The 14,265-nt window shown below is 44.3% G+C and overlaps 1 protein-coding gene across 3 annotated transcripts; it reads left to right on the forward strand.

Moving 5' to 3' along the window:
* On the forward strand, positions 1-9,039 carry PPIL6 (peptidylprolyl isomerase like 6). Of its 3 annotated transcripts, XM_019613043.1 has the most exons (9): positions 89-176; positions 699-794; positions 1,112-1,208; positions 3,186-3,374; positions 4,339-4,401; positions 4,546-4,693; positions 5,753-5,806; positions 7,472-7,607; positions 8,822-9,039. In XM_019613043.1, the coding sequence occupies exons 2-9, from the start codon at positions 769-771 to the stop codon at positions 8,931-8,933; spliced, it is 825 nt and encodes a 274-aa protein (XP_019468588.1). In that variant the 5' UTR covers positions 89-176; positions 699-768; the 3' UTR covers positions 8,934-9,039. The 3 variants fall into 3 exon arrangements, with proteins under 3 accessions (XP_010705783.1, XP_003204346.1, XP_019468588.1); XM_010707481.3 differs by lacking the exon at positions 1,112-1,208 and having other exon boundaries at positions 1-176; positions 7,782-8,914; XM_003204298.4 differs by lacking the exon at positions 1,112-1,208 and having other exon boundaries at positions 69-176.
* Positions 9,040-14,265: the final 5,226 nt, after the last annotated feature.

Here is a 14,265-nt window from a genome sequence, read left to right on the forward strand (position 1 = left end):
TCTGCCCCCTCCCCCCTTCCCTTTCCACCCTCCTTTCCCTCCTTCCTTGCTGTGTTGCCATGGTGCTGCCTTGTTGACAAAGAGTTGCTATGGATGGTGAGCGGCTGCCCATGGTGGTGGAGGTGACCGGCCTGCTCCAGGACCCAGCTTTCCATGTAGCCAAGTGCACAGCAGAGGTAAGTGGGGAGTGCTGGAATGAATGGAAATAGGGTTAGAGGGCCTGGGAGCCTCCACAGAGCTGGGTGTAGCTGGGCAGTCCCACACAACACACAGTAGAGCCATGCACAATGAAGTCCTGCCTTGTCCCACATCCTCGTCCCTGGGCTCAGTCACCTACAGGACTGCAGCTGTTGAAATGCATGCAAAAATGCAGCTGATGACGCTCTGATATCTTTGAATGTCTTGCTACTTGCATCTATCTCATGTGGCAGAGGAGGAGAGTGTAATTCATATTTGTGAAGCAGACATTCTTACAAAATCTCCCACAACATTTGTGAGCAGGTGTTCAGAGCAGTTTGTGCTTCTGCAGGTGCCAGGAATTATGCCAGTGCAGGATGGGTGTGGTGCAATCATTGGACTTACTGAGGCTTTGGCTCAGGTTGTAATTAATTAGGGAAATGCAAGCATGGATAGGATGGATGGGTGGGGCTATTATACTGCTTGTAAGCAATTTCTTTTTCCACATTTGGTATATCTAGGCACTGAAGCTGAAGTTTCCAAGCAAGTTTGCAGATCCTGTAGTACATCCTTTATTAGAATTTGCATGGGATGAATATTTACAGAAGAAAAAGAAGGTAACTCTTATAACTATTATATAGCTGCATGTCTGAAATTAAGTAGATCTTGGCTCATGAGTAATAGAATATCCTGAGTTGGAAGGGACCATAGGATCATCAAGTCCAACTTCTGGTTCCACACAGGACTCCCTAAAAATGAAAATATATGTCTGAGCACATTGTGCAGGAGATTCTTCAACTCCAGCAAGCTCAGCCTTGTGACCAGCCTGGGTAGTCTGGTAGCCTGTTCTGTGCCTGATCACCTTCTCATGAAGAAGCTCTTCCTAACACCCAGCATGTCTCTGCCTTAACACAGCTTCTTGCCGTTTTCCTAGGTCCTGTCCCTGTCACCTTCTTCCTGTGGAAGAAGGGAGAGGCAACCTGGGGAAGAGTACGAAGATTGTTAGGATATGCAGGGAGAAAGTCAGAAAGGTAAAAGCCCAGCTTAAATTCAACCTGGCCACTGTAGTAAAAGAACAAAAACCTTTTTTACAAATATATTAACAGTAAGAGGAGGGCTAAGGAGAGAAAATCTGTGTCTTCTACTGGATGTGGCAGGGAACGTGACACTGAGGATAAGGAAAAGGCTGAGGTTCTCAATGCCTTCTTTAGATCTGTCTTGAAGTCAGTGCAGTTATCCTCAGGATAATCTACCTCCTGACCTGGAAGTCTGGGGTGGGGGGCAGAATAAACCACCCTCGATTCAGGTGGCAACAATTAGAGACCTACTACTCCTCCCTCTGGTGGAGTGATTCCCAGGCTGGTTTCTACCATCTGTCAGCATTCTTGGTCAGATGGAGAGATCCCAGAGGATTGGAGGCTTGCCAGCGTGATTCCTATCTACAAGAAGGGTCATAAGGAGGATCCAGTGAACCATAGGCCTATCAGTCTGACCTCAGCACCAGGAAAGGCTGTGGAGCAGATCATCTTGAGCAAGATCACGCAGTATGTGTGGGACAACTGGGGGATCAGGACCAGCCAGCATGGGTTCACAAAAGGCAGATCTTGTTTGACCAGCCTGATCTCCTTCTCTCCTTCTGTGATTGAGTGACCCACCTGGTGGATGAGGGAAAGGCTGTTGACATAGTCTACCAAGACTTCAGCAAAGCCTTTGACACTGTCTCCCACAGTATTCTCTTGGAGAAGCTGGCAGCCCTGGACGAGGGAATTGAGTGCGCCCTCAGTAAGTTTGCAGATGACACCAAGTTGAGAGGAAGTGTCATCTGCCTGAGGGTAGAAAGGCCCTTCAGAGCCTGGACAGGCTGGATCACTGGGCTTAGGCCAGTGGGATGAATTTCAAAAAGACCAAGTGCTGGGTTCTGCACTTTGGCCGCAACAATCCTGATTAACGCTACAGGCTTGGGGCAGAGTGGCTGGAAGACTGTAAGGAGAAAGTAGACCTGGGGTTGTTGGTCGATGCTTGGCTGAAAATGAACCAGCAGCGTGCCCAGGTGACCAAGAAGGCCAATGGCATCCTGGCTTGTATCAGAAATAGTTTTGCCAGGAAGGGGGCTGTCCCTCTGTATTCAGCTCTGGTGAGGCTGCACTTCGATTACTGTGTTCATTCTGGGCCCCTCATTACAAGAAAGACACTGAGGCCCTGGAGCATGTCCAGAGAAGGGCAGTGAAGCTGGTGAGAGGTCTGGAGCACAAGTCTTATGAGGAGCAGCTGAGGGAACTGGGATTGTTCAGTCTGGTGATGAGGAGACTCAGGGGAAGACTTTATTGCTTCCTACAACTCCCTGAAAGGAGGCTGTGGTGAGGTGGGAGTTGGCCTCTTCTCCCACATAACTAGTGATAGGACAAGAGGGAACGGCCTCAAGTTGAGCCAGGGGAAGTTCAGGATAGACATTAGGAAAAATTTCTTCTCCAAAAGAGCTGTCAGGTGATGGAATGGGCTGCCCAGGGAGGTGGTGGAGTCACCATCCCTGGAGGTGTTCAAGACACTTTTAGATGTTGTACTAAGGGACATTTTTGAGTGGGGAAATATTGGTGGTATGATTGGATGGTTGGACTGGATGATCTTTGAGGTCTTTTCCAACCTTGGTCATTCTATGATTTTAACAGCTCAGCAGTGCCCCTCCACTCCCTATGAGGAGCTGTAGGCCACCATTTGGCCTCCCCTCAGCGTCTTCTGCTCTGGGCCAAACAAACCAAGAGATCTCAGCCACTTCTTGCTTTACTCCTTGCCTCAGTTGCCCAGCTGCTGTGCCAGCTTTCCCTTCCAGCACACCTCACCAAAACCGCTGCTGCAGATTCTCTGGGTTAGCAAGATTTATGAGTCTAAAAGTAGGAGAAGCACAAAAATACCACAGGCCACTCTACCTGTTTGTACAGCATTATCAATTGCATCTCTACTAAATGTGAAAATAACCCCTTGAGGCTCTGTGCTCTCCCTCTTCCATGCAGGAGCTGAGAGGCGAGGTGTGGGGATATGCCTCCCGTGTGATGTGCTTCGTTAATGGATGGCTGCTGGGCGATGAGAAGCAGTTGCTCGAGTGGGCCTATTGCAAATGGGGCTACCGCGATTTTAAGCCTGAGGCCCTTTACCAAGCAATCACAGAGGATTTCTACACCAAACACCTGAAGAGCAGCCAGGCAAGTAATGTGATTCTACAAGAAGAGTGCAAGGTGTGTTAACCAACTGAATGTATTATCACAGAATCTCAGAATTGTAGGGGTTGGAAGGTACCTGTGGAGATCACTGAATACAACTCCCTGCTAAAAACAGGTTCCCTACAGGAAGCGTCCAGGTGGGTCTTGAACATCTCCAGAGAAGGAGACTCCACAGCCTCTATGGGCAACCTACTCTGGTGTCTGTCACTCTCACAGTAAAGAAGTTTTTCCTCACTTTCATATGGAAAGTTCTGTGTTCCTGTTTGTGCTGTTGCCCCTTGTCCTGTCACTGTGTACCACCAAAAAGAGCCCAGACCCATCCACTTGACTCCTGCCCTTTAGATATTTACAAGCATTGGTAAGATCCTTTCTCAGTCTTCTTTCCTCCAGGCTGAAGAGTCCCATGTCTCTCAGCTTTTCTTCATAAAGGAGATGTTCCAGATCCCTTATCATCTTTGTGGCCCTCCACTGGACTCCCTCTAGAAGTTCCCAGCCTTCTTCAGCTGGGAAGCCCAGAAGTGGACACTGTACTGACCAGATAAAACACAGTACTCAGTTGAAGCACAGCAAATATCACACTGATTCCATGTGGATTTGAGAATTAAGGGCATAGAGCAAGAACTGTCCCTTTTGGTGGGGTGATGGCTATTCCTGCTAATTCACTTACCCTGCCCATATCATATGGGCCACAACAGGCACACAAACAAGTACAAGGTGAAGATGGCTCTAACATTGCCAGGATTATTTCTGCCCAGAAGAGTGAAACATCCTTTGCCTTTTTGTTTGTTTAAACAAAGCAGTAGGAATATAGTTCTGTACTGTACCATCCCACAGACATGCTGAGATGGCTCTCACTGAGCTGCTGGCACTGACCTGCATTAGATAGGAAGGGCTGCACTGAAAGTTGGCCTTCATCTCACTGGATTTGTTTTTCTGGCCCAAACAGCACGTGTTTGTGTATTTGGACATAGCCATTGAGGAGCAGCCCATTGGGACACTTCTGTTTGAGGTAAGTGGCTGAGTAGAACAGCAAAAGCAAAGAGTAAAGATACCAAACATTGAGTTTTTACTTCCTGAGGGAAAGAAGGCTGAAATCTGGGCAGCTAATGTCAGTTATGAATTTCATATTTTTCTTCTCATGCTTATTTTACAGCTCTTTTCTGATGTATGCCCCAAAACCTGTGAGAATTTCCGTGCTCTGTGTGAAGGAGGAGTGACGTCTGCCAGCAGTGGTCAAGAGCTCACTTACAAAAATTCCTGTTTTCATCGGTTTGTAAAACCCGTGTGGATCCAAGGAGGAGGTGCATTTCCAAATGTCCATAGTAAATCTGGGTCACAGCAGAAGTGGGATGGGATGACCAGCATGGGTTATAGTCCAAGCAGATGTAACCAAACTAAAGCTAATGTCTTATTAAGAGCAGGATAAGATCTTAATACATATGAAAACTGGAAAGTAATTTCTCCTTTAGCCATCTCACTCTCTAAATAGAGGAAATGTATAGATAACTTGTTCTTTTTATTATTAAAGACTTCTTCAAAAGATCTTTCACTAAGTACCTAGAAGACTAAATGAAAACGTTAAAACACTAGGAATAGCCACAGGAAAACATACTACTTGTTTTATTGAGAGATTAACTTATGAAGGCACTTAGTCAAGTCTCAGAGCCATGTCAGACATGCTGGTGAGCTGCTTGAGCAGCAGAGCCATGCCTGGAGTCAGGCACTGCGTACTGAGGAGAAAGGCATTGTGAAATGTCTTAACAGAGGCTGTCTGACACCCTGATGGAGGACAAGATACAGAGCTGTATCAGAAGAGATTGCCTTCATTACTCACTCCCCTTTGGTCAATCATTTGTCTTACCTACCTGTATTTCTTACCCACGTTTGCCCTGCTACTCCAAGTGGGACTGCTCAAATCCATTTTTAGTTTATACTTTGAAGATGAACTTTAAAAGTCCAAGAATGTCTAAGCAGCTATCTGTGTAGTCCACAAAGCAACCTAAACCTTGCCCATCAGAAATCTTTTTCTATTTCTCTTTTACCAAATCATTTTTCTCAGGCAAGTTAGGAGTATTAATCTGCCATAACATCATAGCTGCATTTTCCCCCTCCCTCGCTCTAATCCCACTCACTGCAGTCGATGCCCTTCTCCCAGCCTGCCCCTACCTTGGCTAATGCAGTGATCCATGAAAAGTTCTTCCAAAAAGTCTGTTAAAATGTTGGTATTAAAAGAGTAATTTTGGCTTCCCTGGAAGATGGGCAACCCATGTCTCCAAGCTCTGCTGGAGCCATTCAGATAACCCTGAGTTATGCCTGTGATCCACCTGACCTGTGATCATTACACCATGTCTACCCAACAGACATAACTGGGAAAGGAGATGGAGGAGAGTCAATTTATGGTCCCACATTTGAAGGTACGTTCTCTAAATTACTTCACTGCACAAATGTCAAATTTCAATAAAAATCAAGCTGTCTATCCAATCTTACAGAATAACCTGAAGATTTCCCTTTGTTTCCCTTGAGGAAATGGTTTGATTTTCAGTGAGATTTTGGCTTAAGAACTGACTTGCAGTCTTGGCCCCTGCACTGGATGCTCAGCTCCACCAATCCTTTTCCCCACCAAAATCAAGGCAGAGGGTCACCTGCCTGCCTGCTTCAAACTGCAAACACTCACACAGAACTGGATTAGCTGCAGATCTCCAGGCAGCTGATACCTTTTGCTTGAATATGTTTGAAGTAATGGAAGTGAGTTGGCTTTAACTCCAGATTTCCTGGATCTCAGGCAGTTTTTAAGGCTTGGGCACACCACACGCATTACCACTGTCGGTTCTGCAGCTCCGAATGTGAATTACTTCTGAATCCAACTGAATATAGAATGCCTATAAAGCTGTGAAGGTCGGGAGATGACAGGTGTGAGCAAATTTAACAATAAATGTTCACCCCCCGCTGATAGAAAGTAGTTAGAGATAAAGAAAAAAGAACATTATTACATGTAATATTTAAGAAAAATAACCCATGTAATTGACATAGAAGTTTGGGATATTCTGTTTGGATTAAATGCTATCCATAAAGACATTTTAGGTCAGCTAAAGCACTTCTGAAACTGATTTATGTTCTCTTATGTAAAAGCTTTCTTACTGACAGTGTCACTACCAATGTTACACTTGAGCAGGCTGGGCAGCAGCCAGCAGTGAGATCAGAAGTTCCAAGTGTGGCTGAAAACTTTATTTTCAAAGGCAGCGAAGAGCCCGCTTTCACCTCAAGGCTATGGGACCAAGCCAAAGCAGACTGGAATTGAGTAGCCAGGCAGGTTTCAGCTCTGCTGCCCAGGGCTCTGCTTCTTCTCCTTTTTCTTTAAAAGCTGCACATTGCTTTTCATCCCCTAGCAAGGTGTTCACTTGGGTATGCCTATTTTAAGGCCTAGATTGCTTTCCGAGTTCTTCCTGCCAAACTATTTGCACAGAGTGCAGAGGACAAATATCTTTGATATCTGCAAGCAGTGACAGATGCCTCTGTCAGATGGTGAAACTTTTCTGCAAAACTGGGTGGTTGGCACGCCTCCATTCACTGCAATGCCTGCTGAAATTAATGGGACACAGCTACATTTTACTGTGACGAGTTCAAAGTACTGAGGTAATTACAGAGAATCACTTGGACAGGAGAGCCGTGACATAGCACAAAGCATTCTAATCCAAAATTAGACTGCTGAAGATATTTTGCAAACCACAACTCAGCATTCAGGGAGTAACTATTCGGTTAACATTTAATTACCATTTTTATGAATCAGCTTTGGAGAAAGGCACTAAAAAGGGTAAAAATTATTTTTAAAAATGATAAAATCTAAATATTTTAATTGGCTTCTTTGCTTGCTTGAGAACTGAATATTAGTGGGAAGACATTTCAAGGAAGGACATTGGTTCATACCAGACTTTACTCACATGAGACTTGATGAGGGACCTTTGTGGAAAAAGGAAAAGGGTGAGTGGGAAAGAAAAGTGGGAGGTTATGGGAGTTGGAAGCAAAGAGGAACAGAGGAAGCAGTACAGATTCTGCCTTTTATCCCTGAACTCTTTTCCCAGATGAAAACTTTGCCATCCCTCACAAGGGAAGAGGAGTCCTTGGGATGGCTAACAAGGGCCGCCACAGCAATGGCTCCCAGTTCTACATCACACTCCAGCCAGTTCCCTACCTGGACAAAAAATGTGTGGCTTTTGGGTATGTATGCACAAGCTTGCATCTGCTGCAGCACATAGGTATTACCATAGCTCTGCAGGACATGGCAACTGCAGTATGGATATCTCTGGCCAGGGAGAGGATGGATAACGCACATTTGATGTATCTAATGACACCCTTCTTTCCATTTATTTGCTCTGGCCTGGCTTGATCAAGCTGGAAAACCCAATGGCAAAGCTGAGAGCTGCTGGGATCTCTCAAGGACAAAGGCTGCAAAGAGGTGCTTGCATAGCTTGGTGTCAGCTGAAGGTGTATCCTAATGGGCTTGGAGCAAAGCCTCTAGTTTCTGGTCAGCCCTCAATGGCCAAGATAAATTGTTTTAGTGAATGTCTGTCTCAGTAAATTAATGCAGGGCTGACTCTGTTGAGATTTTCAGCTTTTCATAAATATAATGAGGATGATCATTGCTCTGTGCAGTTTGCTTCAGAAAGAGAAATATGCTGTGCTGCTTTCATGTCACTGTTACAGATAGCATTTTGGAAGGACATGAAAAGCATGACTGCCTAAGCTATAGAGAGTAAGCCAAGTTGGTGGCTGGCTGGATAGATTTCCAACCCATGGTGTTTACCTTCAATTCCTGCCTTGCCACCAGCTGTGTAATCTGGAAGGTGCAGGATCCTTGAGCACAACTGACCTCCATTACAAGGCTAATCTCTGCAGGACAAGCTTTTAATTAACATATAGAAAAACTGGAAAACGTTTTCGCTTGTAGCCATCTCACTTTCAAAACAGAGGAAAAGTTCAGATAATTTGTGCTTTTAATTATCTAAGCCTTTTTCAAAAGATCTTGAAAACTGTAAAGATTGCAGAACGTTGGACTGTTTTCAAGGACTCAGGTTGGCACTGCAAAGGGAGGAAATGAAAGGTATTTCTCAGGGAAACACTTCCAATAACTGTCACTTCTGATAACACAGTTTTTTACTTCTTTCTCCTCAAAATGAATGGCCATTCGTAGCTGGTACAAGGCTTGTTTCTTTAAATAAATGTAACTGCCATACTCACTATTTTCATATCCCCTAAAAAGCTAAATAGCAACTATTTAATCAAGAACCAATGGTGTTTTTTACCCCATTGTAAAGAATAGAGAGCAGAGCCTGCTTGGTTTTGTTATGGTGGCTACAGAGCTGGCTTCAGGGACAGGGGATACTGCTCAGGCAGCAAAGGTGGATCAAAGCTGCTATTCCTCCCTGCTGCAGGCAACTGATTGAGGGCACAGAGGTTCTCCAGCGACTGGAAACTGTACCAACGTATAATGAAAGGCCTAGAGTGGCCTGCAAAGTTACAAAGTGTGGGACTTTCCAGCCATGATCACCAACTGGTTTGCAGCAAGGTAGAGCACTGATTTCTGCTCAGCTTTTCACAGACCTTGATGGCTTTCATGTAAGATAAAATAAACACTTCTTGCAAATGTGAATGTGTTGGGATTGTTATTTTGACTTAGTTTAAAAAATGTTCATAGGCTGATAAGAGCACTTTTATATGAGTATAGAGAAAAAAAATGTGAACATAAAGTATAGAAAAAGACTTCTGCCAGTCTACAGTTTCTGGATAATAGCTTAGTATGATTATATAGTGACAGGCAGACACAGTACTGCTGGAACACTCGCAGAAGGATAAAGCCAACCACTCTTGGCTAAATTCTGCCTCTACCACCAACCTCCACACAGCACAGAGTGCAGCTCAGGGCACCACTGCCCAGCACAGCTCTAACATGAAGTGTAGCCTACATGCTGTAATTCAGATATATCAGAGGAAGGCAGAAAAAAATGTTTGCAGGACCGAGGAATCTCTGAATGCCAGACATTTGACCCTGCAGCGACTGCTATGAGCTAAAAGAAACCCCTTTGAAATCAGGTTGAGCTACTTCAGGCAAAAATGAGAACTGTTAGAACAGGTGTAAGTTTCAAATGATTATTTTTGATTAAAGTCATTATTGTCACTAAACTAGAGTAAAATCTTGTTTATAAAGTTACTGCACAGAAGGAAATTTTAAGGTTACCTGTGGATGAAAATACGTAATACACAACTGATTGCTGGTGTTGACGGTCTCATACATGCAAGATGTCTCTGACGATCTGTGCAGAGCCTGGATGCTGGTGGTCTCAGCAGGGAATGGCAGAGAAACACTAAAAGAAGAAAATGAAAATGCAGCCTGGAGAAAGGCCACAAGGAAGTGCACAGGAAGCTCATAGGAAAGAGCAGCAACTCTGAGAGCTGTCAGGGCTGTGCAGACACGGTCAGCACACCACCATCTCCACCCTGTATTTCCAGCACCACACAGAGACTGTGCCAGGGGGAGCGACCTTTGCTCCTGCACTGAGCTCTCTGCGTGAGCTGCTCAAATCTGCAAAACGAGGCCATCCAAGTTGGGAGAGGTGGAATTAGCAAAGTATGAGGAGAGACCCTGTTTTGCCTGAGCTTAAGATGAGATTTCAGGAAAAGCAGCATTCTAATGCTTCTTTGCTAAATGGGGATGAATTTAACAAATCACTTAGCAAGTTGGTTAACTTAGTGTTTGAAGAGTCCACAGACCTACAGTGATCCCACATGCTTTGAGGGAGCATAATGAACATCTTCACTTTAGAAAGGGGATTCAGGTTTTTCTTCAGTTATTGTGAGAAACAAAAACCTAAAATATACAGATATGTCTGCAGATGGCTCAGGAGCTGTCAACACATTTTCTTCTTTTATTCTCTAAATAATTCTGAAACCTATACATAGACAACTGCAGAGGAACTAAGTTAACTGTAGGAAATTTTCAAATCAGTTAAACTGTCTGGAGAATAATTATTTTTACTTCAAAGTCCTGTGCCAAAGGTGAAAATAAACAAAATAGAACAATATATTTCCTGACAAATTACTTTTCATGAGCAGAGGAGAAAATGCTGTGGCAGGGTATGGCTTCAAAACTCAGTACTGGGATGCAGATTAACGGCTCCTATTTTTTGCAAGGACTTTAAATCATACACACGTCTGAAGGTGAAAGAAAAGTCATTTCAGTTCTTCTGCAGGTTATAGAAGTAAATTCTAAAAGGACAATTCTTCAACTTCTTATTTGAAGACAAGTCATTTGTTATGTTTCTGTTTACTTGGCTTCTGCATTGAGACCTGTCTACAGCAAGCAGACTTCTTACTGAACTACATTCAAACTTTCAGTAGGCTGTATCCAGAGGGCACAGGAAAAGTTCTCTGCTGCTGTCCGGCTTGCTCACAGCAGTTCTGCTCTGCAGCATGGCTGCACCACTGTGTCCCCAGTGTCCCCACAAGAGACTGAACCAGAGCACAGTGTGTGCTTCAAGTCCAAAGGACCTGACCTGAGCAGCAGCCGGGGCACAGCAACGTGTGCTGTGGAGACGTTCAGTGTTCGGGATCCCACAGGGTAGCAAAGGCCTGCTCACATCAGGCATCAGAAAGCTGATCCTGTGCCAAAGAACACTGATCTGACAAAAAAGTACAATGGCTAGGTGTACAACATACTGGGTTGGGGACAACTGGTCAGAGTTACACCAGGTGGAAAATACTATAACAAAAGGAGGAGAACACAACCAGTTCACGTTTTGAATTTTAGGCATAATGATCCTGCAGTCCAGCAACAATGACATTGTTTGTATCAGTCTGGACAGGACGCTCTACCAGCAAAACTGTGGTGAAATCCTTCATCCAATATTGAGGAGGTCACTTAAAAGAAAGTGTCCTTCAGCCCTGCTTCTCCAGTTGGTGCAAGTTGGATACACTTGAGGAGGTCTGGGTGATGAACAGTAAAACAGTAATGGAATAATGTTGTTCATAATGTGTTGTATCACATTTTCTTTTGTAACCCACATCTCTGATGGGATGCCTCATGCTCTTTGAGAGCCTGTCCAGCACAGCGGGTGGGTCTCAGCTGCCCAAGAGAAGGGTTTTGTCCTGCCCCATCTCATCTCCCCCCATCTCACTTCTCTTCTTGCACCCTTATGTAATGGTATGAAATATCCAAATACACTTTGGATGGCGTATTTTCCTCGTTAAAATATCAACCATGTCTTTACACTTCATGTACGCTTGCCATGCAGATGAAATGACACTTTGAAAATGAACACAAAAGTTTGCAAATTGAACCAAATACATTTTCCTTTCAGTTAATCTGCTATTTTTACTTCCATTCATTGCCACCATCCCAAACTGTGGGACACTCCCTCTGGCACCTCTTCAGAAGCCCTGTCATTACATCATGCTCACTACTGATGCAGGGTGATCTGCTGAGACTTCTGAGCATTTACTACATTTCAGATGTGCTTCCCTAAAACGGACATCTGCAGAACCTTAAGTTTTACCCATTTTTGCCAAGTACTTTACATATATTTCCAGTAACGCAATGGTTGCATCCTGACATTCAAAGCAGAGGTAAATGCTTTACTAACCACTAAGTATATAACAGTGCAATGAAGAACGAATACACTGATGAGTCTTGTATTTCAAATCCAACAACAACAACCCCAACTGCTGTGATCCTGCTGATCGTATTCCTCAACAAAGTCCCAAGATGCTGACTGTAAGAAAAAACAGACAAACCACAGTTATCACTCACTTGGATTCCTACCAGCCCCAGGATTACTGGACAGACATATTTTCACTCACTTCTGGAAACAAGCTGTAGCTGTAATTCTTGCCCTGACAGCAGTCCTCTATTTTTATTTATCTACTTTATTTTCTCCCTGTTTTCCACATGTATATACACTGTTCTTTATCAATCACATTTAACATATGTCCTCTTTGTTTTCAGTCTAAAAAGAAGTTTAGTGTGCTGTCCTCATGAAATGCAGGCTGCAGCCAGCGTGACACTTCACATTAAGCCTCACTAAAACAAAACACTGTACAAACTGCTGAAAATAGACTTAATGCCATAATCACAGAATCGTAGGGGTTGGAAGGCCCTCCAGAGATCATCCAGTCCAACCCCATAACCTGCAAGAATTGCAAAAAGAGAAAATCTGAGCTCAAATAATGCCTGATATCTGGTGAAATCACAACAGATTACCCAGTCAATTATGTCCAGCAGGATGCCATAGGATACCCTTTGTCCCAGGACATGAAATCCTCTGTGGCATGGCTGGGATGGATGGAAGGCAGTCACAGGAAGCTCTCACCTTCTAAGTTTGCAGCACGTGGCAGTATCTATTTATGCTGTTCTGTTTTACATGCTTCTAATTCAAAGTCACAGCAGAAACACTGCATTTTAATAATGGCTCTTTCTTTGCACTTAAAAGCCAGCAATTTTAATCAAATTACAGGAGTAACTGAGCTAAGTCACACTGGCACTTCAACAAAGCATGTGCAGGCTGAAACGTCACTACCAGTGAGTGTGATTTCTCTACCTTCGTCAATTTCCAGAGTTGAATTCAAAAGCCATTGAAATTCACAGCCAACAAGATCACAGAATTGGAAGAGACCTTTAAAGGGCCATCTAGTCCAACTGCCCTGCAACAAACAGAGACACCACAGATAGATAAGGTTGTCCAGAATCCTGTCCAGACTGATCTTGAATGTCCCAGTGGGCTTCCATCACATACCTCAGCACCCTCTTTCAGTGCCTCACTACTCTTATGGTAAAATCTTCTTCCTTATATCCAATTGAAATCTCTCTTCTTTTAGTTTGAAGCCATTTCCTCTTGTCTTATCACCACAGACTCTGCTAAAGAGTCCTTCCCCTTCCTTCTTATAGCACTACTGAAAGGCCTGTTTAAAGTCTCCCCAGAGGCTTCTCTTCTCCAGGCTGAATAGCCCCAGCTCTCAGCCTGTCCTCATAGGAGAGGTTCCATCCCTTGGATCATTTTTGTGGCCTTCCTCTGGGTGTATTCCATCCTCTGGGTGTATTCCAACAGGTCTGCATCTCCCTGTACTGAGGACTTCACATTTGGACACCCCAGCTTCTGAGAGTTGCCTGCTTACATTCATTTTCTCTGCTGTTTTCTTTGCAGCCTTTCCCTGGAAGACTCATTTGCTGGAAGGCGATGCACGAGCCATCCCACACATCGCATAACAGCTTGGAGAGAAACATCTCCTCCCAAATCATGAACTATCAGATCATGATTTCTCCTCCAGAGCTTTCCAGAACTCACGACAGGTGGCTCATCTTAAGATTTCGATGTTGTTCTGGTCTCTTGGCAGCGTAACACCACCTGGCAAGAAAAGAGAATGGAAGATTAAGTTTATAAGTTTAGTTGGCAGCGTATTCTTTGTTATTGTGCAACTCAGCTCATGCTTAAGAGAAACAGAAGAATTTTCCCGATTTAATGCATCTCATTAATTTCTCCTTTCACCCCGATGGTACCATGCTAAAATGCGCTTTGGAGCTCTGGCTTGGCTCCCCTTTATTAGAAACAGCTCTGGGTGTTTCTCTTGGTTTCCCAACATTTGCCTGTGTTGGCACTGCACAAGATGTTGAGGCAGATTAGCACTTTTATTTGCAGGCTCCACTGCTGACGACATTCGTTGATACAACTTGCTTTAGGAAGAAAGAAAAAAAAAATAAAGGCAAGACAGGGGGCGAAAAAGAGGGAAACTTTCCGTCAGCCCCTCATAGCCCCAAGGGAGTAGGGGGACGCCCCTCCACCCAATCAACGTCCGCCGCTTAGCGGACCAGGGGGCGTGGCCATCGAAG

Source organism: Meleagris gallopavo, chromosome 2, assembly GCF_000146605.3.
Source record: "Meleagris gallopavo isolate NT-WF06-2002-E0010 breed Aviagen turkey brand Nicholas breeding stock chromosome 2, Turkey_5.1, whole genome shotgun sequence".
Lineage (NCBI taxonomy): Eukaryota > Metazoa > Chordata > Aves > Galliformes > Phasianidae > Meleagris > Meleagris gallopavo.